Below are 27,000 nucleotides of genomic sequence, written 5' to 3'. Positions count from 1 at the left end.
ATGGGTAGGTGGACAAAGGCAGGCAGCTGGATTAATTGCTTGGGGGCTTGTAGGAATATTTTTCTAAGTACTTCTGTTTAAAGCTCAATTTAGTGGCGTACGTCACTCTGGTGAACATTAAATGCCTCAAATGTATGTAAATCTCCAAACTCCAACTGCAATTAGAGCAATTAGCATAGTATTATGATTAAGATTCATATTCCACAACTTTAATATATAGTCTAATATATCTTTTAATACTTTATTTTTTTTGTGCTTATAGTTTCTATTTCACATTCTTGTTATTTAAGTTAAGGTAAGTACAGCACCGAACGATTCTCCTCTCCTCCCTCTTCCTGCCTTTTTGTTTCCGTCTGACAGCTCCGTTTAATTTCTACCCATAAACACAACCTTAGATGGGCCTGAGACGGAGAGAGTGGAGAAAACAGTACTTATCCCAGACTTGCCCGGAGTGGTCTTTTCAGCGAGAGCTCTCATGGCCTTGTAGAGAGACTACTTGTCCATTAAGACTGTCAGAGGATGCTCTCAGAAATGAGAGGCCATATCTCTGGAGAGGTCTGCAGGGAGCATGCTCAGACGGGGGGCCTGGGTTAAAGGAGAACGAGCTGGATGGGTGCAGTGTGGTAGCTAATTCCGTGCAGAGTTAAGGGAATCTGTGTCCCGACTCCTCTGCTACAGCAATCCTGACCGTACCTTCTTTCTCAGCAACGAATACTGTAAAGACAGTTGTCGTCATCGCTGCAACATTATGGAAAATATAATTCGCAGTCTAACCTACTTTGCTTTACAAAGAAATGTCTATTTAAAATTCCTTGGAGTATTATTAAAAGGGCTATAGAATTACAAAACACTGTTATTGCTCGCTTGGGGGGAGCCCTCGCTCATTAAGCCTCTAAGACGTCGTGGGTTTTGATTATTCTATCAGCTTCATTCTCTTATTATAGTGACAAACTCCTGCTATTTTGTTGCCAATCTCCTTCCAGCTGTCATATCGTTTGAAAGATCACAAAAACCTTCAAACACACTTGTGATACGTCTTCAAATTCACCAGACATTGCTTGATTCCCCTATTGAATTTGCAGGATTAACTTGAGGAAGAAACGTCTCATATTTCTTAACTGGTTGCTATGTCTGACATCAGAGTGTATGAGATTCTAGCATACTGGTATTGTCCAGGGGAGGGAACCCTCACTCTAACCGTCAGCGCTTCTCCAAGTGGGACAGAGATGATTAAAACACACCATGGCTGTGACTGACAGACTCCCCACCGCTTCTAGAAGATGACATGTCTCCAAGTCACACAGAAAAGCAACTCCTCTAATTTTAACTCTGACTACAACACCGACCCCCTCTGTCAAAACCCACAGAAAACAGCCATGCTGAGATTCTTAACCACAATAAAAGTGATAACAACTAAACAGAGAAATAAGTTTAAAAACAACAATCGGGAGGGAGGAGACAAAAGGGCTGAGAAGGCGCCATTTCCCTCTGGTGCACACAAACAGCAGGAACCTGTGAGCTTGTGACAACACCTTCAAACATTTCTGTTACTTTCACAGAAATATCTGATGCTGATGCTCCAATGTGATGCTTCCGCAGCAGTCTTGTCCCAGCGCACATTCGACTTGGCAAGCTCTTGGTTACAGAAAAGGAAAAAAACAGCCTCCTATAACTGACTGTCTGACATTTGTCATGACAGGAATACAGTGAGAGGAGAAAAGAAAAGAGGAGTGAGAGGTGGGAGGGGAAGAGGAAAATGGAGGAGTGGCAGAGGGTGATCAATGTGTGAAACTGTATGTGTGAAAAAAATAATTTGGCATTCTCTGGGTTGGTTGCAATTCTCATTTTTTTCACGATAAGGAGGACAGAGGGGGGTTTCCTGTTATTGTCACGTTGTGTAGAGAGCTCAGGGTCGCGTACTAAATGATTCACAGAAAACGGAATCTTTTACATTGGCGTCAGCAATTCAGCCAGGCGCCCTTGTGGGGGAATTCTTTTTGTGTGTTTTTATTGAAGTCTGCACTGAGCGCGCCCAAAAGCTCTGACAGGGGGCCCCCGAGGGCGCTTGTCTTCACCTCCAAATCATAAGATGGAGAGACGAAGCTCCCTCTGTGCTCTCAATTATACCCCTCAACACCCCCTCTTGCACACAGACCCCACAACCCTGCCCTCCCCACCCAAAAAAATAAAACAGGCAGAGAAGAAAAGCCTTCAGTAATACAGTCCCAGTGGAGGGCTCCACGATCACTCTGCTCTGCTGGAACAGCTGACAGGCTCGACGCGGCGGGTCCATTCCCCGCGGTCTGTCAGACTTGGTGCTACAGCATGACGGTTAGTACTTCTTCTCTGGGGACGTGCCTCCTTCGCCTGCCCCTACGTGCCCCTCACATGACAGGCCCCTTCTCTGACCCATAGAAGCTCTGTGGCGATGCCCCAATTACTGCTGCGGGTAGGTGAAACTCTAGGTTACGTGGCCCCTCATGCATCTTTACCTCTCCCATTCTCCCCTGTGAGTGGGAGACCCATCTGAGGCTGCTGGCACATTCAGATTAGGTTCAGGGGGTAGGGCGGGGTAGGGGGGCAGCAAAAAAGGGGAAGAAGGAGGGGTGGACGTTGTAAGGGGGTTGGTGTAATTTGATCGGAGGGCACAGCTGCATAAACAGGGGTATCGAGGAATTTCTGTCTGCTTGATGGAATTGACTTTGCATGAATGGCCCCTCTTTTCCCCCCAAAATGGCCCATTTTCCACATGTCTCAATGAATATGACAACCTCTCCAGCAATGCGAGCATAATAGTGGAACTGCAACACCAGCTCAAGGTAGCCTGAGTCTTTTCTTGAGCTGTAAAATTCTCCCTCTCTTTGCTAAAGACCTCATCCAAGTCCTGCTGCCTGACCTGTCAAAAGCAGCCCCATCCTCTCTAAAATGCCCAAACAAAATAAACCAACAACCGCTGGCAGGGTCAGAGGGCAGCTGCTCTGGGTGCCTGGACTCTGGCGGGCCTTCTGATTGGTGGAAAGGGCAGTGAGTAAAAGGGAATCTTTTCAAAGTGAAATCTCCAGCTGATGGCTTAGAGCTCCACACCCCACAGTTTGTTTCTCTTGCTGCTGTCAGGAGTTTTGCCTGAGCCATTTGGAAGGATTAGAAAAAGTGGGGGAAGAAAAAAACACTCAACTGGGCAGATCGTGTGTGCTGTAGGGCCTGAGTGATGGCTCCAGGACCCCTCGGAGAGTGATAAACCTTTGACCTTGACAGCCCCCTGTGGTGACCCCTGACCTCTGGCTTTGTGCCACAGACTCAGTGAGACAGGTGCAGGCAGGAAAGTGACCACACCCCCACTGCCCGGGCCAAAATCTCCCTCATCTGACCTACCTGTCCTGATGGTCTGGACTCTTAACTATGTAAGAAAAATATCTATCACCAAGCAGAATTACAGCAACTGATGTTACTGAGAAATGCACTATTTGCATGACAAGAATGCAAATATTGAATTGTGACAAAAATGCTGTATGCCAGGATACAGTCATACAGCGACAGAGCTAAAAAGAAAATGCAAGAGACGAGGAGAAACTCAGGTAGTGGCACAGAGGCTCTAAATGGAAGCTGAGAGTCAGCAGTCAAATTACAAATGGATTAAGGTTCATTTTAGAAAAATACTCTGTAAAATGATACACAACGTTATATAAGAAATATAGGTGTGGATATTATTAAAGTAGAGGTGTGTGTTGAGTGGAGGCACAATGACACGTCACGCGGCCTCGTTTTCTGCTCCCGCAGCAGGCACTAGCTCCAAGGTCGTGCCAGTCCGCGCCAGTCTTTCTGCAGATCCATTTCCTCTCCCTAGGCACTTCCCTCATGTTGTTGGCCCAGTGATTCAGTGCCTTGCATTAAGAGCAATTCACCTGCCTCCGGCGTCCCAGCGGCACAGGTCCCCTGGGGAAACCAGGTGGAGCATAAAAAAGTTCCACATATGGTAAAGTCAAGCTGCTCGGAGGCTGCCGAGTGTCTGCTGTGGGGATAGAGGCTCCTAAAAGGCCCAGCTGGTACTTGGAAAAGGGCTTCTGCATTACTACACCTCAGTGTCTGTTTGGGCTCCCCTTTGGAAAGTGTTGGCCGGCGCACATGACCAGCCATTTTAGATTTCTCCCTCTACCCCGCCTCATCCCTCGCTCCCCTCCCGCCTTCCAACTGGTTCTGTATCCAATTGAACATTTGGTCCTCCACTGCTGGTTAATCAAATTCCTCCATCTGGCCCCCCTATCCCTGTGGAACACAAAAGGTGCAGCCTGAGCCTGGGTCCAAGTGCATATTGGGAGGGAGGAGGGGGATGGAGACAGGGACTGCCTACCTAACTTACACAGCCCAGTCAACTAGATCAGGTAGAGAGCACGAGGCCAGGCCTGATCGTTTTGGGCAAACAGGAACAGCTTGGGACTAAGTATCAGAGCCCTGCTGTTCATATAGAGCTCGGGGACGGCAGTGGGTTCATATGACAGTAGGAGGGTTTTATGAGCTAATACCTCCACATACACTGTAGAATACAGAATAGAGTGAGGCCTAAGCACTACAGGCTACAACAGACGGGAAGCACTGCCCTGAGATGTCATTCAGTCTCCTTGGCAGTAGAGGGCACTGCTCTTGAAAAACACTGCCCAGGAACAAAGGAAAAAGGGAAGAAAAGGGGAATAAAGACATTTCTGTTAAAACTGCAATCTGCTTGTTGTCTCCTTACACTGATTCCTCGAGTTCAAAGTATCAGTGTGTCAGTAACTAAACAGCGTCTAAGCCTGTACTCTGATCAAAAAGAGCTATCTTAAGATATCACACAAAGCCAGCAGTGATCTTTTAATCCCCCAGAGAGACGGTGCAGCCTTCACAAAATATCTTCTTAACTACATATTTATTAGAAGAGACCTTTCAAAAAGCAGTCCTGCCGCACAAAGTTAAACAGGTTTTAAAGTGCAGTCACTTTCACAAAATGCTTCCCTTACAACTATGACATATCCAGCTGATCACGACTACTCCGGCGCTCTGATTCAGCGGGAGATCTGAGGCGAGGTGAAGGCGGGGACATAAATTGAGTCACAGATACAGAAACACATGGCATCTCAAGTGCTAGCTCTACCCGTCCATAATATCTATTGTACGATTTCTATTCATGTCCAACCATCCTTCCCCCTGCCAGGTGGCAAAACATGTGTCAATAATTAAACTGCTTTTACATAACAGGATACAGGAACACAATGCAATTTGCTCCCCATATTTCATTGGGCCTTTATGAAAACACATGAGAGAGTGTAATTAATCAAACCACTGGAATATGTGAACGGCAATTTCCACTTAATGGCACTTACAGGGATTGGGTCCCTTAAGCACCACGTTCTGTCTACCAAACGAGCGGGATTCATTTTCATCTTCATAGTTCAGACAATAAAACCTGGTGCGGATGTTAAGCAAAACCCATTTGACATTAGGAAGTCTGAAAACAACACCAGATTCGGTACATGTGGCCTGATGTCATGCTTTTTGACACATCATAACCCTGACATGCTTAGCTCAAGTGAAGAACGGTACGGTTACATGCGCGTGACTGTCAAGCTTGGACTTCAGAAATTAATATTCTTTTTAATGATCTTGCTTTGACCTCAAACCTGAGTTTATGTTCTGGATTCACTTAACCACAGGAGGCTAACCACCTCCCAGGCAGGGACAGGAAGAGGATCATTCACTGCTTTTAGTGGCTTTCTGTGAGAAGATGGTCCTAGTCTAAATGGCACCCATGTCCCTAAAAGTGTTTCTCTCTACCCCACCTCTCTCTCCCCCTCTCTCTCCCTCTCCCTCAGCCTCTCCAAAGACTCCTCTAAGTGCAGCATCTTGTTTCAGTAATTCAGCCAGGGCAGAGACAGTGGAGAGAGGAAAGTAATCGATTTCTCTCTCATTTGGTTCCTCCTAGACTTGCTGTAAGGCCTCTTAGGGGAGTTCTGGACTATTGGACAGGACAATGTTATGGGAAAGAGTGTCATTGCGTTTAAGGTCATCGTTACACCAAGGTTTCATTTTGAGTGTATTTTTATTGGTGTATGGAACAAAGTAGACAAACAAACAACGCTGCCGCCATTTCCAGGATGGCAGACATCAAGATATGCCCTGCCTGTACATGACGGCATTGTCATTCTGAATGATAGAGAGAAATATCATGCGCCACAGCAATATGATCCACTGTAGAGATACACTCTGAAAACTGCTGCTAAGTACCAAGCTTTTAGTAAGGTCCATAGGTAAACCTTGTGTCTTTTTATAGACACCATTACTAAATAATTTAGAGGAAATGCCTTTACTGTATGATTACTATTTCTGCTTCACGCTTCATATCATCTTTCCAAAAGAAAGAATAAAGAAAAAGCAGTGAAAACAGGAACAGAAAAATGACACGGAAGATTGGGGGGGAGTCAGAATAATATTGTGCTCTCATACTTTAGTTTTGAAGAATTTCACTGCAATATCAGACACCCACGTATTCCTCTTCCATATTTAATACTGGCATTGAGGTTCAGTACATCATGCATTACTATTAAATTTATTTCTATAACATGAATGCTTATAAAATATATATTTTTTAAGTATTTCCTGATGAAGATCATATAGCAAATTTCAAAAAGCATATCTTGTATTTTAGAATGAAACCAACATGTGTACTGTATAATGTAAGTAAAGTGCATCAGAGGTATAGTGAGTCACTCTGTTGCCTCGTAGCATGTGGAATGTACTGTGTATCTACAGTTAAAATCCCAGGTGTAAAACAGCAGGGGAAATACAGCCAGTCTGACCCCGTAAGGTTTAGCCTTGTTGGGCAGTGACAATGAAGTCTTCCCTCAAGCCTTTCAACCTCACACCCTGGCCTCATCAACAGGCTTGTGGTTGGTTCTGTCTCAAGTTTACATCTCCTCTGCATTTGGGCCCTTTATGGCTTCTAATCATTCATTCTGTGTTTCAACTCCACGCCAGCCTGCTAAATTCTTAATAACAGCCAGTAACTCTCAGGTTGTGCTTCCATTCATTTACATCTGATTGAGATATTCTTGCACAAACCAATTAAAAATGCAATACAGCTACCTGCAGATCTTGGCATGTATTATTTTCAAAATAGACACCAATCTCGTGTGTCATTAAGAGTGTGGCAGCTGCAATACAAACAAGACAAATCTATCTATTGTTTATTACCTCCTCAGGCTTTTTACCCAGAGGGCAGAATAAGAGAGGGAGGGGCAGAGGTCAGCGTAATTACCATTCACTCCTTCCTTGGAGTCAGACAGTGCTAAGACATGCATTGGCAAATTCCATGGCAGCATCGTATATCACATTACCATAAAGCCCCAAAGAGCTAACCTTTGTTCAATTCCATTTGATTCTGAGAGAGGAAAACAGTCTTACTGACATCCTCATACAGCCTCAGTGTTTTAAGAGTTCAGTTGTTTGTCTTTCAGTCTTGTGACTGCTCTTGCTAAAGATGTGCTATTCCAAAAATAAAGCGTCAGGGGACGTGGGGGATCATTGAATCATCCTGGGTAGAATATCACATCATCTGGAGAGCTTCAAGGTTCAGTCTCAAACTATGAAAAAAAACCCTGCAGATTGTTGTGAAAATTATACACAGTATTTAGCTCTAAGCCACTCTTTATAGAGAGTCAAATTCAATAATTACGCATTTCTATGGTTGCTCAAATTCTGATTAACAATTACATTGATTTCTTTCTTTTTTCTGTGACACTTTATAGTATGCCCCTGGTATTATAGAATTCACCTAGAAGCGCTCTCCATTTTGGCTTCTGTTGACAAACAACAAAGTGCTAGCATTTGCAGCATCAGTACACTCTAATATGCCTGTTGACTGAAAATGAGAGCACCAGTGCTGACAGAATGTGAAATACTGTTACTGAGAGAGGAGGCTTAGTGGTGATGTCTTCAGTCATGCTTAAAGCCAATGGCTTCGGCTCTCTGTGGCAATCTTTAGGTGGCACGGAAGGACAAATGTTGCCACGGCGGATGAAAGAAATGTAGCGATGAGATGGGGCAAGTGGTGAGCAGACACAAAGGAAGGAACACATAGAGGTGAGAAATGCAGACAACATAAATGAAAGAAATAACAACACAGGAATGGGCAAAGAGAGCAACAGAGAGGGAAAGTGGAACGGTGGAAAAATAAAGAAAGACAGCAATAAAGAAAGACAGAAAGAAAGAGAGAAAAAAAGAAAGAGAGAAAAAGAGATCTGTGAATTTCCCCTTCCTCCCCTGAGACCTCCCTTGATGCCAAGCATTCATCATCCAGCCTCTAATATCAGTTATTCTGTGGCTCCTCTGCTTACAGCAGAATTAATTTCTGCTTTAATTACTCTCATCGGCGGAATGCTGATGAAGGAGAGGGACGAGGCATTCTGGGACTCGGGCCTCATTCCACCGCTTTAATTTGAATGAATTCCACCCGGAGACGCTGGCAAACAACTGGCAGCCGAGCCCCGGGAGCCACTCTGGGACTGCGCAGAAGAGCTGCAGCCATGGCCCCCACCAACCTAGCTACCTTGTGTGTGCGCGCCTGTGTGCATTTCCTCGCTCGTGTGTATTGTGTGGAGCGCGCTGATTGTTGTGCGAGGCTGAGCGCTGAAGTGAAAAGGTAAGGGAGAAAGAACACACAAGATGAGGACTGATGGATTGAGTGCTGAGGGTGTGTACAGTATGTGAGCGTGTTTAGAGTGTTTGCGTGCGAGCGTGCATGTGTCTTAATGCGCAGTGTGTGCATGTTTGCATTCACAGAAATGTACTCAAGGATATGGGGTGAGAAAGTAGAGTGTCTATAGAAATAAAGTCTAAACGATTTCATACAGAGAGAGACATTGAGAAGGGATCCATATGGACATGAAATATATGAAATATGAACAGCATCACTGACTGCAGCCCACTGTGTAACACAAGTGTTAGTTTGAGAGCAAAAAATCATTAATACTTAATTTGATTATTCCAGATATGGCACATCATATTCCCCAACAAAACCCCCAGTCCATGTATCATACAAAAAGGAAAATAGGAAATGGCTGTACAAATAGAAAAAGGCTGTATATGTGAGATGCACACACTCCATGTTTGCATAATGAAAACAACTGCAGAAACAGTATAATATCACAGCAACCCCGGCAGAGGAGCAGAGAGAGGGGCCATAATTGACTTTTCTCCAAGCCAGCTTGGTAGTTACAGAATGTAGCATATTGGATAAGGATTGTGATTGATTATGCGGGTCTGCCATACCGATTCGTTTGATTAAATGTAACCATGGGTTTCTTTTCCAAGCCCTAATGAAGCAGCAATTTGAAACTGAGAAACTGGAGGATGCTGAGCCAGGCTGCCTCCGGCCCTATACCATCTATATGAATGTATATGATGCTTCAAAACAGGAGTCATCACACAATATCCTGACGCTGTCCCTCTGCTGTGACAGAAAGATTTTTTTGATTTTGTGAAAGTCTGTTTTTGTCTGATTAACACAATTAAAAAAACTAAACAACTTATTTGCAAAACTCTGATTTAACGGGGGGAAAAAATGGAATTCAATGAATAATTATGAATCTCTGCAGGGAAAACATACATTTCCCCTCACAGCAGAGTAACATAACTATAATTAATATGTATGCTGACATTAGAGGAAGACGCTTACAATCGCTTGGCTTCATTCAGCAGCGCTTTTAAACTTTACTCCACAACACACACAGCACAATTCATCTCCTCCAATTTTATGTTCTGAGCCATCCCTCCTCCAGTTCAGCAGAGGGCAGGGAGGTAGGTAGGTGTGACCTCCACCGACCCTGAAACCTCTGGACAGGTGGGCGGTGGCCTACGTGCACTGTCCGTTTTGGCAGCAGCTCTCTTCCCTCCCCCGGCAGGGAACTCAGGCCATGATGAGCAGCTGGGTCGCAAACACTAAGCACATTAATATCTTCTTAATGATAATAATCATTATGGCATAAGCACCTTCCCCAAAGTGGGAAGGCACACGGAATGTGCCAGAGTAGCATCGTCGTTAAGGTAAAAAAAAAAAAAAAAAAAAAAAAAACCTGAGATGAAATGACTCTTTTAATGGGCAGCAACTTACAGCCACCAGGATAATGCAGACACTAATGTAATAATGTGATAATGAGATACACGGAAGACATCCGGGAGACCAAAAACTCAATGAAACCAGTGTGGATGAATAAATAAAATCTGTACTTGAAACTGGGGTTGACACAATTGCCACTGCAGATACATACATACTGCATGCTAATATAGTTTGTCCTGTATCACAGAAAGATGTTTTAATTAGTACAGACTATCTCTACAATTTCCTCAGGCTTTAAGGCCTTTCTGGAGTTAGTAGACTACTTCACCACCTTGTCTCCCTGTGCCTTTGAATCCATGAAGTGCGTCTTGCGCGCAGCATTTCCCATATACTCGCCTCATTTAATATAACTGTCAGTATTCACCTATCACAGGCCATTATCTGTCTCATCCGCGTTCATTATTGAAGCTAATGATCTGTTGTCCTCTCTGCTCCCCATTGAAGGAGGACTACATTAAAAGTCTCTTACTAACTTAATTAGTAATTATAAATGTTAAAGATTAATCAGAGAGTGAGTGGCTTAAGGTTTACGTCTCTAGGCAGTGGTGGGACAAATGGAGAGACAAAGAGGCCATGTCGCTTCTGTGTTCACACTCCACTGTCATGCTAGAAATGGAACAAGACATATGAAAAGTGTGTAAGTGTGATCATTTTTACTTCTAATTACTGTCACTAGCGTTTTTTTATCACTGTGTTTGCATATGAAACTAAAGAAAAATAAAGCAAAATATTATTTGAAATAAATGTTTTAAATTAATTATATATTAGCTACCTTTGAGCTGCAATTCTTCCAGCTTGATATTGCATGTTGTTTCCATTCTGTAATCTACAAGCACTACTGTAGTGGATATAATGCTGTTACAGGAAACAGCACTTAATATGGTAACCTATGATGCATGCAGTACTCACATTATCTCTTTCTAACAAGATGGAAATAGATCCCCTTAATTAAATCCTGGGTGTACACTAATTCCTTACTAAATCTGCACCTCTCTGACAATTCCACATCAGCAGCACTGTGCACTCCAGTAAACATATAAGCACCGATATCAACATTAAACCTTAATAACTAATAAAGCTTTCATCCAGGGAGTTCCTGTGTGATTTCCATTAATGTGGGGGGGAATCGCCCAGGACCATCTCCCTGTTTTCCGGAGCATGTTGATGCTCAAGCCGGGGGGTCGGCACTCTCAGGAAAACACGGAAGAACTTTATCTGTGCTGAGTCGTGGGATGGTAGAGACGAAAACTGCATTTCTGCCTGAGCTTCAGCCATATGTGTGAGAGGAACTGCAGCGCTTTTATTCAACCAGCAATTAAATGCCAGCTAAAGGAGATGCACCAAAGGAAGAGTAAATAAGCAAAGATTTTACAGTAAACAACGAGTATCCATTTCGAAGATCTGTTCTCTCTCTTTTAGAGGAGAAATGGCGGTGCTTTGACTGTTGAGCAGGGAGTCCTATCACACAAGACACACAGAGTGGGGTGATGGTGGGGGGCTGGCCGGTGGCCCGCAGCACCTGAAACCTATTAGAGAGCTTTGGAACATTCCACAGGGTTCTTCCACTTTGGCCAGAGGGCATCGTAAAGGTCCTCACAGAGAGGGTCGCGCGACTCAGACTCAGACAAACAGCCAGCAAGGTGAAACACTAAAACAAGAGTGGGATCGGAGGAGCGTGACATCTGAGTGCACCCTGCAAATGGCGGCACTGTCGTTATGAAGAAAACATGTTGCTTACACCAAATCCCACACTCGCCCGTGATCCCTGTTGAAATGTAAAATGAAGTCTTAAGGCAACGATGATATTTTCTGCTCTTGCCTCGTCTTCGTAAAGGATCACTAGGATTAAAACGTTTACCACTGGCAAGCCAAGCAAAACTTTTATCAACTTTTTATCAAATGGTTTGCCATCTGGACTTAAAACAGTAGGGGCCCAATAGTGCACTGACACTAAAAACAAACATGCATAAACACACACAACCTGCTGCCAAATTTCTTGGAGATAGCCTTATCTTCTCTGCTATGTGTGTGTATATATGTGTTTTAGTGGTATCAAGGCCCATCTCTTTGGCTGGATCTGTGTCCATGCCTCAGTGTTATGCTCACTGGGTTTAGCTCTATGGGTGTCTGTGGCCTCTCCTCTGGCCGCCCGTGTCCATTTGCTCTGCGGGTATGGCAGGCCTGAGCTGACAGATGGCCGCCCCTCTCCATTCCGCTCCAGAGTAACACAGTAACTGGTTTTTCCTCCGCCGTTGACCTTGCCACAGCCAGCCAGCAATCCAGGCTGGCACTCGGCCTGTCGAACAGGAGGGTAATGAAGTCCAGCGCTGCTCACATGATTATTAAGGCTTTGACGCTGGGGGGCCTTTCAGAACCCTATCCCCCTCCCCTCTCCTCCCCTGTCTGCCATTCGCACAGCCAAAGTTCGATGAGGATAGTCATTCGTTACATGGTACTTTGGAAAACCACCATTGTGCTCCATAAAGAGAGCTAAAACTTTTTGCGGTGCTCTTTTGAAGATGCTCTCTAATACAACCATTCTGAGAACAACACTGAAACTCTTTCCTGTTCAGTAGCGTATGATAGCTACTGGTGTCCCAGCGTGTCTGTCATTCCAAAAACACACCAAGTAACAGCCACTACACAAAGTTAGATCAGATCAGATCTGTCACACTGCTATTGGTGCTGACAACCTCTAAAAGCCATGCAGTTCAGCAGTAAAGCACCACTTCACTCTCTCTGTAATTCTCCCCTACCACAAGCATCTCTAGGCACGCTTGGAACCCTGGTCCCACCAGGGCCAGACTGGGATTTGAGAGGTGTAGGTTGCAGCTCTGACCTTTACTAAGGCAGGACTGTCTGTTTGCACTTCTCCCATAAGCCCCCCTCCAGTCAGACTGCTAAGCAACCCCATCAGACCAGGGGTGCGCTTGCACCTACGGCCTTGGTGACATCTCAGAGACCGTGGGGAGGTGGAGTAATGCAGAGGTTAATTCTGATCATCCAGTATTTATGGGCTTCACTTCAGAACAAGGGTTGGCATTAACACTCTAAAGGAGACATCCCTCCTGTATATCAATAAAACATAGCCAGAAGCACAGGAAGAGCCTACCTTTATTCAGGTCGCCCAAGTTCCCAACTAGACTTGCATAGGAGGATTCGAAAAGCACACCAGTGAGTCCTTCACTAGATGATGTCTTTAAATCAAAGGAAATTGTCTGATTATTGCATTTAGCTTGTAATTTATGCTTTAGAATGATTAACTCAACAAATGAGCACAGCTCAGCACAGATCACTGAAAGGAATTTGCCCCAAATCACCATGGTGACACCAGTCTACCCATTGCAATGCAGTAAGGGGCAGCAAGTGCTCGCTCAGAGTTTGTACAAACAGGCTGTATGAACTGAGAGCATCAGATATTTTCTCACATGTTGGCCTAGTCTGTGAGGTGTGGGGAAATGTCAGGAAAATCAATAGATAAGGACCACATCAGACTGAGCTTGTCTGGCCTAGCAACAGAGCATCCCCATGGTGATGTCAATTACCTCTGCTTTACAACAAAAACACCAGGAAGAGCAAAACAGTCTCTGCAATGCTGTAAAACTTTTAATGCAGTCTCCTGGTTGCATTGAGGAATTTATAAGAAACTTCTTTTTTGTTTTCCATCCAGACAGGTAGGTAACACAGTGAATGTGCGAATCTTATTGATAGCTCTTTTTTGCAGCTCACTCTTTTTTCTATTCTCCTCATGGACACCACATTAGTCAGGGAGAGGTATAATGTAACGAGCAGTAAGGTGCGCATAATTGCATATTAGCAGCAACACACTTGGCTGCACGGGAGGTGACTGCGCTAACGAACAGAGAGGTGTTATTAATCACCAATTAATAAAAGCAGGCAGATATCACACTCAGTATATGGCACGCATGGTTTCCTTTGTTTCCACTGGCTGGTCCAAGCCTGTTCTCTTATTTATTTCATAAGATTGATCTTGTTCCTGTGCCGTGTTGTCTATTGAGTTCTGACTCTGATCCAGCCCCCTAGGAGTCAAATGAGGAGTGTTTGGCCATGTTTGTTAGCAGATTACATGTGTATGTGCTCTATGAATGAGTCCCAGAAACGGAGGGAACACCATCAGACATACCTAATCAAAGAGGATTATAGAAAAAGAAACAAAGAATGAAAATACCGTATTCTGTTTGTGCACCAGGAGGAAAAAAAAAAGCTTAATGGAGTAGTGAATGTGTTGCCACCAGGGCAGAGACAGTGATGGAGACCATGTAATCAACATACACTGGCCAAGTTGCTCTTGGGGCCCAAGACAAGAGGATATGTGTCAAGGATAATTTGCGGCCCTTAGCAAGAAACAAAACAAGGCTTTCAGCTTCAAATACTGTTACAGTGTGCCTCCTGTCTGTTCACCCTCTAACAGCCAACACAGTGTGTGTTTATGCCAGGTTGGAGCTCAGTTAATATGAAAATGTGAGCGTTAGATAGTCAGACAGAGGAAAATGGAGAGATGGTGGACAGAGAGAGGGGGGGCAGGAGAAAGAGAGAACAGAGAGGAGGAGGAGAAACTAGGGGAGAGCTAAAGGCCTCTCACTCGCTCTCCTCTCCAGCTCTGTTACGGCCCACAGTGCCTGCTTCACACAGAGCGGCCAGCTGTACAGCAAATGTGCCTTTCCCTCTCCGCCCCCGAACCTTTCCACCCCTCCAGTGCCCCCCTCTGCCTGGGCCGACCAGGCCATCGGCTCCTCTCTGTGAGAGAAGGCTCCTCCCTGACTTGGCTTCAAGCTCAGTGCTGTCACCAACCCAAAAAATCCGTAGAGGTGACCCCAAAAAACACTTTTCTGGGATGTGGTTTGGTTTGCTTGTTTACAATTGTCCTTCTGAGCGCTGCCACCTTGGCAGTAGCTGCTTGGAATGGACAGGAGCGAGAGAAGAATTGGACTGAAAGCAGATATAACAGAAAAGCAAAAACCCTTTTCACCTTTAAAACCCTTTAAGACAGAGCCTGTGCTTCAAAACATGTCGGGGCTCTGAAAATCCACACAGGGACATTTGAAACAGTGCGATAAATAGGCCAAACGTGCCCCCCATGAGGCTCCAAATGTCATAGTTTACAGTGGGGTCAAAGTGAAGCAATGGGGTGGCATGATGGCATGCTGATAAAACCAAACAGGCTTTTGTGTCAATGAAAGACCTTCAAAGGTCCTCTCAGAAAAACAGACAACTTTGTGAAAGCACTATGATTTTAAATATTTTTTTCCAATGCAATTACTACACATCAAGATGGCAAACTAAACTATTGGTCAGATTTGTTTTCTAATCTCAAAGAAAAATAGACGTAAAAGAATTGATAGTGACTGCAGCAGCTGAAAGCTGTATAAATCTGTGTGTCTCTGGAGAAAAATCGGACACCCTCAATTCTGTAAGTGTGCCATGCCAAAAAAACTCTAAACTAAAGAGTGGCCAGCTGTCTTCTGGCCTGCTATTAAATTGCTCCTTGGATGGTGGCGATATCATTTTTTTCTCCATAGGAGTATCACACCAGGTCCCCAAACAGAGCGACCAGCTGTACAGCAAATGTGTACTGATCCATCTGGGCCCTAGCAGGCTGCGGCCTCCATCTTAAGACACGTGGGGCCGTTCACAGGCTTGGCTGGGGTTGGTCTGCAACACACCCTTCTGCATCCATGGCCACCTCCTACCCTTTCATTTACCTCCATTATCATAGTAAATGTTGAGTAGCTGGGCACCAGAGCTGCGCTTTATGTCTGAACTAGGACGTCATCATTTGAGTGTAATATCCATGCATCAAAATGTGCTGGCAGTTATACAGAGGAGGCAGCCACGAGCACTTTGGCCCGACAGGAGGAGGTGAGGGTGGAGGCTGAGTGCACTTGGTTTAGGGAGACTATTGTATTACAAAGGCAGCTAATATGGACTTGTCTGGGTGAGACAGGCTCAGGTTTTGTTGTTCCATACACTTAGCACTATGGTTATGTCACGGCACACCACTATATATAGAGTTATCAGTGTGAACTGACACCATGGAGCGGGGCATGGATGAAAACAACACCCCTATGAATCCAGCGTCTGCTCCATTACCTACGCTAATAACGCTGACAGCTGAGCGGAGATGACCCCAGCCCCCTGTTTCCCCTCTCCTGTGCAGATGGCCATTAAAAGGAGAAAGTGTCCCTTTTTTCAGTAGAGAAGGTATTTAGAGCTTTTCCAAATGAGTATTTTTTTTTCTGTGTTTTTGGCCCAAATTGGCTTTGCAGTTATCACAGGCTGGATTGAATTTAATCCCATTCTACATTACAACAGGATTCTTCAAAAGCCATACAAAACCATTAGGTCAACATTAGCACTGTGACACAACTAACCTGATACATATGTTTTGTTTTTTAAATCGCTTTTCAGTTAAACGTATTTTCTTTGTCCTTATTTATTCAATTCCCTTTTTGTTGCTTTGTTTTCCAAATGAAGTCACTTCTTCTTCACAACTTTATCTTTCAGCTAAATTTTCATTACGATGAGTTTTGTTTTCTTCCTATTTTCCAGATCGCAAAACAAATGCATCTAACAGAAACCCTTTGAGGAGTCTGATGAAAACCATGATCATGTTGAATACAAAGCAATGGCATATCAGAGAAGTAAGACATCAGACAATAACCCAATCACCTATCCTCCTGTTATCTTAAGCTGTCTGAATTCCACTATTATGGGGAAACTGTGTGCTTGTGCAGCTGAAAGACATAAAATAACCAGTAGGGGGGTTTGTTTTCTACCCTCCCAGTGTGCTCCGTGCCTGCCTTTGCGAGAGAAAGGACTAATGCTGGCATGGTACTGTATTAGGCACCCCCAGTAGAATAGTGGGTGAGCAGATCGCAAAGATGAATACAAAATACACACCTACACACTCTCAGCTCGTCTCTCTCCATTGCAAATACACCGCAGCATCAAAATCACAAATCACATGCTTCTGATTGTTTATGCACAAACAGTGGGTCCCTGATAGAATTGCCTACCGGTCCTGATAGAATTGCCCACCGTGTTTAAATTCACCTGCGCCTAGAAGCGTGTCCCAAACAGAGAGGCGGTTTGGTTCCAGATCAATGAGTCTCTCTCCCACTGAAGACAACAGATAATGCAGTGTAATGAAAGAGCCGCCAAACGAGCTGAATAAATGAATGAATAAAGGAACGTGAGACCGGAATTCAGACGCCTACTTACTGCAGGCAAGAAAACCTGTTTTCCAATTGTCTGTTCTCCACAAATTATTCTGCCTGCATACAAATGACAACCAAAACTTACTGACATTTCGAAAATGTGGAGGTTAGCGCTCTTTGTTTAGGAATCTTAGGAAAGGAAATGAGAAATTTGGAGTAATTTTGTGATTGACAAAGTAATTAAATCAAATATCCATTTTTTCAGTTGATTTGACGTCATTAAATGCTGAGAGCATGAGAATATATTACCAAATGTTGTATTCAGATCTCAGTCATCTAAACAGAGTACTTACAGTAAGTGAAGAGGCACAATAAACAAGCAAATGAAAAAAAGAAAGAAAGAAAGAAAGAAAGAAAGAAAGAAAGAAAGAAAGAAAGATAAAAAGTACAGCAGCAATATGAAGATTATTTGGAAAACTGTGGAATAATATTTGGAATTTAAACAGTTTTTTTATGAAATTAGTTTTGGTATTTTAAATATTTCAATAATCTGGACAGTATGTTTCCACTACTTCAAACTACCTTCATAACAGAGTGGTTTGAAGTGGAGAGACTGTGCTCCACAAGCATGCACACGTACTATATTATACCATACACATGCATGGGGAAATGAAGATGAAGGGTTTATAAATGCACAACACTGGGGATGCAGTTGATGGTCAAAATATTAAAATAATTCCACCTATTTTGTGGTGATGTGATCCAGATACTTGTGAGCCTGAATGAGACAGGGTCAAATATTTTATTACATATATCTCATCAATTCCTGATATGTGATATTTACTTGTAGAAAAGTATAAAAACACTATATCTGTAATTTATCTAAAATTATCAAATATTTGTGGTGAAACTGGGTGAATTTGTTGTTAATGGTTTGAATATTATATCAATGATGTCACACAAAATCATTCCCTCTAACATGTAAATCACACACATAAAAGCCCCATTGATTACATTTACACTAAATTGTGGAAAAACTTTGGGAAATGTAGAAAAACACATTTACAAAGTTACTACACAAGCGCTGTTTTTTTATGACTTTGTCGCAGGAGTGCAACAAAGACCATAATTAATTTAATGAAAAGAGTTATTTCCTACCCAGCATGTGGTTGGCCACATGAACTTGGATGTCCCATTCACTGTAGAACACCATCTGACATTTGATGCACTGGTATGTCTTCTTCTGTAAATGAGGCCAAGAGGAAAGAGATTATTGTAGTCAACTTTGAATAAGAGATATCACAAATTAAACCACTTTTGTTTTAGCAGTTTAACATGACAATACAAAACAATTTGTGATCCTCAGCATGTTCTTATGAGCTATTCAACCTAATTCAATACAACACTAATTAACAATACCTCTTCAGTTTGTGAGGGACTGGCTCTAGGCATGGGGGACACTTGGGGGGTCTTGAGCTGCCCGCTGTTGCTATCCCCAGCCTGCTCCCGATGCACTGTCTGGACGTGGTTTTGCAGCTCTGCTTCAGACTCAAACTTCACATTGCAGCTGGAGCATCGTGTCTTGGCAGCGGATGATGAGGATATGGAAGAGGATGATGATGACGAAGAGACAGCTTTGCCTTTTCCATCTCCAGGGCTGAGACTCTCCCCCTGGATCCATGCGCCTGTAGTTGTCGCTGGAGTGGTGGCTCCGCCTTGCTGTTGTTGCCTCCCTCCATTTACTGTTGGGCTGGAGCTCTTAGAGCCGGCCACTGTCACACAGGATGCACAGAGTCCGTAAGGCAGTCCGTTGATGTCCAGCTTCACAAGTTCTTGTTTGGACCGGAAATCTTTCAGGCAGGAGGCGCACTTGAAAGGTTTTTGAGCATGGTGTTGCTGCTGGTTGTGAGAGATGGCATTGCTGCGCCCAATGGGTTGGTTGCTGGACATGGTGCCTGTTTTTTGCATGTGGAAGGTGCCGTGGATCTTGAGCTCCAATGTGGAGGTGACGGTCTGCATACAGACCACACAGCGGAAACCTGTCAGGGAGTTCCTCAGGTCAGGGTGCATCTGGCAATGCTCTAGGAAGTCCTCCTCACTCTGCAGTGGCATCTTACAAATGCGGCAGCTGCCTGTGTCCAGACTCTTACTATGGGTGACCTTGTGCTCAGTCAGGGTGAGTAAGGAAGGGAAACGCTCCCCACAGATGGGACACATGTAGTGTTTGACAGGCCCAAGGTGGGTCTGCATATGTTCTCTCAGCCCGGCCTCAGAGAAGAAGGTGCGGGAGCAGACATTGCACTTGTGGTTGCCCTTGATCATTTCAGCTTTCCTTTTTATCATGGCACTCTCACCAGGGCGTATATTGTGGTCTCTCAACTGGTGGTTAGTGAGGAGTGATTCCATGGTGTAAGATGCCCCACAGATGTCACACCCATACATGGGCTCTGCAGTGTCCACCTCCTCCTCACTTCCATCATGACTGTTCTGAGACTCCACCACAGATCCTCCTGCTGCCCCTGGACCATGACTGTTAGTTAGGAGACCTTGTAGCTCAGCATCTTCTTTAGGCTGGCCCTCCCCACCACTTACAGTAGAGCCATTAGCACCACAGTTCTGTGTCTTACCCTCAAAAACACAATGTTTCTCCCTCAAATGCTTCTCCAGAAGGACAATAGCATGGAAGGCCTTACTGCAGAAACGACAGTTATACTTCTTGCTGTGGGTGGTGATGTGGCACTGCAGCTCCACCTCTGTGCCAAAGGACTCTCCACAAAAAATGCAGCGATGGGCACGGCCCTGGTTTTCCAGATGGCTGTGTTTGACATGTAGTTGTAGGTCAGTCTCATGCCTGAAGTCCCAGTTACAGGAGGTGCAGCGATACACCTTCTTCTCATTGCTGTGCTTTACAGCCAGGTGGAGCTGCGTAGACACCTTCGAGTCAAACACCTCCTGGCACAGCGTGCAGCGAAAGAACACAAAAGTGTGCATGTCGAGTAGGTGCTTCTGCAGGTCATCCACTGAAGTGAATTGCTTGTCACAGCTCTCACAGATGTAATAAGTGGAGGTAATAGTGAAGTGAATTGTCACATGCTTTAGCAGGGACTCTTGGTTGGGGAACTCTTTGTTGCACTGTGGGCAGGTCAGTTGAGGCTGCAGGCCATCCAGATGAGTTTTTAGGTGAGTCTGGAAAAGGTCTAAGCTGGTATACTTGGCTCCACACTGGTTACATATGAACTCACTGGCAGTGCGTGAGGCTGAGCTGCCTTGTTTCAGCATGGTCGGTTCCACAGCTATTGGAGAAGAAGGGCTTAGAGTGCGCAAGGATTTCTTTCCATTGTTGATGTAGTTCAGTGCCAGTGGAATGTTCTTGTGATTCTCCTTGATGTGTTTGTTGAGCTTCAGAACACTGTTGAATATGGGAGAATTGGTGCAGTACGAACAGGAGTACACTTCTACTATAGGCTCCTTGGGAGTTACAGCCAGGGGGGAGTCGAAACGCAGGCTTCCCCCATCACAGTGAGTCTGACGAACATGCTCCTCCAAGGTTGCCTCTGTCAAAAACCCCATGAAGCACTGGGGGCAGAAGAAGGCATTGCTCTCCTTGGCCACAGGACTAGGAAAGCCATGGGAGCAGCGGATGTGTTCCTGGAGGGCATTGAGGTCACTCAACACCTCAGGGCAGAAATTACACTGAAGCAGGGCATCAGGCAAGCTGGCTAACAGGGCAGCATGGTCCTCTGCATTGTGGACCTGCTTAAGATGCTCATTTAGATTTAGTAAAGAGGGCAGGACCTCCAAACAAAACTGGCAAGTATGAGCCTGCTCTGGCTTGTCCAGATGCATGGTTCGCAGGTGAATTTGAAGCACAGCCAAACTGGAGAATACTTGCTTGTTGCAGTAGATGCAACTGTAGGAGACTTTAGGCTGTTTGGAGGAACGTCCTCCCATGTCTGATGCGTTCTGAGCAGCCCTCTTTCTCCTGCCCCTTGTCTTGGGCACAGGTGGCGCTGTCTCCACCATTGTGGAGCTGTCAACAGAGAGGTTGGAGTCAGGAGTGGTGCTAGAGACAGAGGTATAGCCCACTGTGAGCAAGGAAGGGCTGTTACTATGGTTACTTGATTCAGGGAGCTGGTGGATGTCCATGTGAGCATAGAGGTCCTCAACAGACAGAAAGTGCTCAGAGCAGATAGCACAGGTGTGGCCCTTCCTGTCTCGGCTGTGGGCCTGGTCAATGTGAGTCAGCAGGGTGCCCTCGTCACTGAAGGGCTCATGGCAGTAGATGCACTGTAAGGTGGCACCCAGGCCTCCATCCTCTGATGGAGAGCATTCAGGGTGGCACTCGGCAATGTGCCTCTGGAGCTCTTCTGGGACATCAAAGCCCTCCTCGCAACGGCTGCATTTGCGCGTTTCCTTCAGCTTCCATTCATCAGCTCTAGAGAGGCTGGAGGTGCTGCCATCTTTGCCCCTTTCGTGTACTTGCATGTGGCCGTGGAGAGAGCTGGAGGAAAGGAAGCCTCGGCGGCACACAGGGCACTTGTGGGGTTTGTTGGAGGCGTGAGTTTTCATGTGGATTTTGAGGTGATCACTGCGGGAGAAGGCAGAGTCACACTCTCCACAGTGGTACTTCTTGTCGCCGGTGTGGAGCTTCACGTGTCGATCTCGGCTGCGCTTGTGCTTAAACAGGCGGCTGCAAAAGGTACAGCTGAAGGGGAGTTTATCGCCGTGACTCTGTTCGTGACGCTTCAGGAAACTTAAGCGACTGAAGGACTTGTCACAGAACTGGCATGGGTACGGCAGGCCAGGGCCTCCTTCGTCCTCGCCAAAATCATAGTCCTCACAGTGTCCTGGAGAAGTCTGATCCTTACTGGAGGGAGATGATGCTGGCCAAGAACACGATGGGTCATCCTCAAGATCAGCACCGTCTGGAGAGAAAGACAGAAAGAGGGAAAAAGAGAGAAGGGAGGGTATCAAGAGCAAGTCAGAGGAAAAGAGATGGAGAGAAAAGGAGAGACTGTGTAAGAGAGGTGTTTTTGTAAGACTGTATTAGCAACTCATTTGTCTCACTCTTTGAAATAGAAAAGGTGGGCCACCGTGGTGTTATTTGTCATAGTAATTATAAGGTTGTGGTGTATGAATTTAGAATTCTTTGCTACTTAGACCATTTTTTCTTCAGTGGAAACAATACTTCTCCTTAGGTGTTATATAAAGGGTTATCTATTTAAATATGCAATTTTAAGTATAATTAGAGAAAAGAATAAGTGGAAATACTTTTACCACAATTAACCTTGTATGTGGCCATGTAATGGCTTAGCCTACTGTGACTCAAAACACAATCTCTCTGACATTTAAAGCCAACACAAGACAATGGCTGTACTTTAAGATGTAAGCCTGGCATGAGGTAAATTAGAACATTTCTATTATTCCTGAACAATTACTGGAATATTTGTGAAAAACAAGAGCCCTTGAAATGACCTTAAGCTGAGAGAGAGAGAAAAAAAAAAGCTGGGAAAAGTAGTTCTCAAGAGTGAGAGAGAAGATTAAATGTGCAATTTAGACCACAGCTATGCACAGCCTTTAGGAACACTCCTCTGCAAAATAAATGATTTTCATGAAACATGGGCTTTTCGGAACAATCAGTCAATAGATATCAGATTATAGAATATGCATTATTATCATATTTGTCTGTGTGGTTTGCGCTAAGCCGTGAGGCAAGTGATACTAGATGGATGAATGTGCCATGTGCTGATGCGAGAGTGGAGAGTGGAGGTGGGTGAGGGGGTAGGGGAGTGCAGGGAAACGGATAGGGGAAGACAACCAAGTGGCTAACAATCTCACTCAAGGACAAGCAGGTGCAGAGAATGACCAGGGAACACCAGTCGACTGACAATACAGCCCACATTCGTTTTACAATTACTTTAATGTGTCCCTATTCAAATGGCTTTGTTGCCGACATTCCATTCCACTGGTTCACTGTGCAGTGATATGAATGGAAAACACAGAACACCACTTTCCACAAGTTCAAAAGGTTACAGACCACTTCTTCCCGCTGCTGAATTCTAAGTGCTGTGAACTTCCTTACCTAAATAAAACAACGTAATCCCAACCCCTTCAGAAAAAAAAAACTGTGTCAAAAGGCCAAAACTTGGAATGGGAAAAACAAGAGGAAACTGCAAAGATTTATGAGAGGGACGAAGGAAAAGCATGAGCTCTTTCCAGGATCCAACCTCGGTACTCTCCTTCAGCTGACAAATCTAAGTCTCTCTCTCTCTCTCTCTCTCTCCCCTTGTCTGTTGTTTTTGCTGGGAGATCTGCCCTTTGTCAGGATATCATGCCCTCTCTGAGCACTTACCCCCATCAGGGCCTATCTTCAGGAAACAGATGGGGTCGGAGGCCGTTCCCTTGCCCCTCCAAACTGCTGAAAGCGGCACATTGAGAGCCCACCTCCACACCGTGGCCCTCCCGGAAACCTCCCACCCCTGGCAAGGCGCCCACTCTGTGCACACATCTCACTCAAGGAGCGAACCTTGCCTGATTTACTTGCTTTATCTCTAGTACATGTCTCAATGTTTTCTCTCTCTCTCTCTCTCTCCCTCTCTGGTTTGAGGGAGGATGGGTGACTCAGTGCTATGCCCTCCTCCACAGAGGGGGTGGATCTGCCCTCTCTCGTACTGCCTCCCAGGGTATAGGAAAAGAAGACAGTGCAAGAAGAATGACCCCAGCCAATGCCTTACAGTCATACATATTGGCTTCCAGACAATAGTATAAAACAAACAAATAAATGGGCCTGTATACAAGGCTAAATGAAATTCTACTGTCTTAAATGAGGATGTCTTTGCCTTGAGACATTACTAAGCTGTCGGGACAAACTCATTTCATTTTTTGATTTGTTTTGTTTTGTTGTTTACTTGATGTATATTATTTATCTAGTGCCTTTACTCCAATACCACACAAACATAAAGTCGTATCTGTGGGGGACATGTGGGAGTTGCAAACATTGCTTGAGCACAACTAGTAGAATGGATGTTTAGATGGGCAAACAGCTATGTTTTGAAATATTAGAGAAGCTGCTGAATGATGAAATAATATAATAATATTGATATTTCAGTGTAAAAATATAATTAATTTGCCTTTGAATTGCATTCTGGCTAAAAATGTTATACGTATGCTGGCGTAAAATTCTAAAGGTGCTGCTTCTGTAAAATACATGGCCACTATATCCTTTGTCTTATTGTGATGGCCATTAAAAGAAAAGAAAGAAAGAAAGAAAGAAAGAAAGAAAGCTCTGTTTTAGAGCATTCAGAGTTTAAACTGTACATTTCAGATACAGTTGTCCCACATAGTGAGACTTACTATAGTTTTACTCTCTCTCTCTCTCTCTCTCACACACACACACTCTCAGTAATATACACACAAGAGAGCATGTGCACACACTGCACACTGACTAACAGTAACAAACATATATACGAGCACACATACATGTACACATAGAATACACTGATAGAAGCGCAATGGCCGAAACAAGTGTGTGAACAACTGTAGATGAAAGAGCAATCTTCCTCAGGAGACCTCAAGAGGAAAACGAGAGAGAGACTTGTTTTTTTCCTTCTTCACCCAGACAAGAAATGCCCAGGCCTCAGCAGCAGCCTGAGTAAATAAAAGAACGGGCCTTACTTCCCTGTCTCTCGGGCCGGGGGCCTGTGCACGCCAGCACTCTCTGTGCTGCTGCCAAAGGGGATGCTGGGGCCTGAAAAACTACACCCTGCAGCTGAAGGGCTGTCTTTGTTGGTCTGCCAAGGCCTTCCTGAGCATCCTCCAGCCAACAGCCTGTCACGTCCTGGGAGGAAGACCTCCATCTTAAGGCCTGTCCCTCTCTGGGAGTTCTGTCCCTACCCCCTTCTTCTTTCTCTTTTAAATGTCTCCTATATGGAACAAAACAACCTCATTTGGAGTGCTGGTATAGGGGATGGCATAACATGTGTCAAAGCCATATTGACTGGTAAGATATGAATTCAGACCCAAGTTACAGTACAAGAAAACTTTTGTAAAAAAAAAACCAAACAAACAAAAAAAAGGCTGTCAAGTTTGAGGAATCCATTTATATAAGGTTAATAAAGACATGTGCAACAGCTCTATATAGTGTTTCTTCCTTGTACTGCAAAAGTAACCACTAAACATTCCCCCTTCACACGCAAGTCTCAGTTTCCTCTAAGCAAGTCTGAACTACTCTTTGTGTACCACTTCCTCTATGTTCATTTATAGCACCCTTTCCCAGAGTAAATACTCTTGTTCAAATAAAATGCTGGGGACAGGTAAGTTTTGCCGCACAGCTTTCAAAACCCCTGAAGAATTTTTTGATTCATGCAATTAATGTATTTGAGAATTACCAAGATATATAAATATATTTTTAAGAGCGAGTCATTAATTTTCCTGATGACACTGTTTCCCTTTGGACTATACAATACATATGGTGGCAAATATTGTATCTGTTTTTTTAATACTCATAATTTGAAAAGACTTTCTTTCTTTCTTTTAATGCCTAACATGTTAAAGTGCCAAAAATGAACGAAGCAGACAAGAATAATAGTAATAGAATAATGGTAGTAATAGTTCTTGTATTAAAAGTACTGGGGCTAAAGCTAAGATTTAACATTTGGTGGTGTAAATACTGTAAGGAATCCTTAAAACAGAAATGGCCTTTTGCCAAAATACTACAAAAATCTGGATACACAGTGCTCAGCAAAGGTGTTCTGTTCCTCTCAAACCCACGCACACCTGTGTCTTGCCATTTTCAAAATGTCGTGAAATGTCTTTTAACAACCATCAGCACCACGCTGGTGTCTGTTCACCAAAACATATCGCTAAAAAATGTCTGAAGAAAAACTGCATTGTAGTTGATTTAGTGCCAAGCTATAGATGTTAAAGAACAATGACCATCCCCAGACTGAACCAGCCTTTTCTGAAATTATGAAAGCCTTATTTTGAAAAGTGCAAAAAGAAAGATAAAGAAAGTTTTACTTACATAATTACCTATTTACTTTTTTTAAAAATCATAGAATGGACATTTGATCACAGGCTTTGCCCAAAGCTCACAATTTAAACAATGCTTGATAAACAGGCATTTGTCATGCTATTGTTTTATTCCAGTAATACACCCTCCTGAAACCTTTCAGGGACCATGGTTTGGGAATAACTCACTGCTTCATGTCTGAGGTCCTGGAAACAGTTCAAGATGGCTTATCACTGCCTGACAGCAACAGAGTACATCTCTTCTATGTAGGAAGCCAAACTCTTATCCAGGTCCAGGACCTTATCTTATCAGAAAAGTGTTTTTGCTATCACTCATCTGCCACTTCTATAGCAAAGCTAGACTTTGTTCAAAAGCCATTCCAGTGAAGCAAAGCATGCCCATGCTTTCAGCCGCCAAATCCTGTCTTCCTGTGTGTTGTACCAGAGATCTGTACGTAGTGGTTGTCATAAGAGATGTGTTTGTGCGAGTGTATTTGTGGCACATTGGGGATTGGGGATTCATTGAATAAACAAAAAGCTGACAACTTGTCTGATGTAACACCATGACCCCACTTCATATTCAGAGAGGGGATCTTTTTACAGTTACTGGGAAAAGTAGTGAGCCTTTCCCCGTGAGACAAAGCATGTGTCATCTCAACGCTTTTTCCT

At 44.2% G+C, this 27,000-nt stretch overlaps 1 protein-coding gene across 6 annotated transcripts in view; it reads right to left on the bottom strand.

Annotated features, from left to right (window-relative positions):
• Positions 1–27,000, bottom strand: part of LOC108883435 (zinc finger protein 521) — a 90,727-nt gene that overhangs the window by 28,849 nt on the left and 34,878 nt on the right. For 4 of the 6 annotated variants that reach the window (XM_018676561.2, XM_018676562.2, XM_018676556.2 and 1 more), the window contains 3 exons: positions 18,742–22,247; positions 18,481–18,565; positions 18,065–18,100 (listed from right to left, as the gene is read on the bottom strand). In XM_018676561.2, the coding sequence (XP_018532077.1) occupies positions 18,065–18,100; positions 18,481–18,565; positions 18,742–21,891 (3,271 nt within the window). In that variant the 5' untranslated portion in view covers positions 21,892–22,247. The remainder of the gene's footprint in view (positions 1–18,064; positions 18,101–18,480; positions 18,566–18,741; positions 22,248–27,000) is intronic. The other 2 variants (XM_018676563.2, XM_018676557.2) reach the window with 1 other exon arrangement.

Source organism: Lates calcarifer, linkage group LG4 (genome assembly GCF_001640805.2).
Source record: "Lates calcarifer isolate ASB-BC8 linkage group LG4, TLL_Latcal_v3, whole genome shotgun sequence".
Taxonomy (NCBI): domain Eukaryota; kingdom Metazoa; phylum Chordata; class Actinopteri; family Centropomidae; genus Lates; species Lates calcarifer.
Note: the sequence above shows the minus strand (reverse complement) of the source record. Positions and strands in the feature narration are given on the sequence as shown.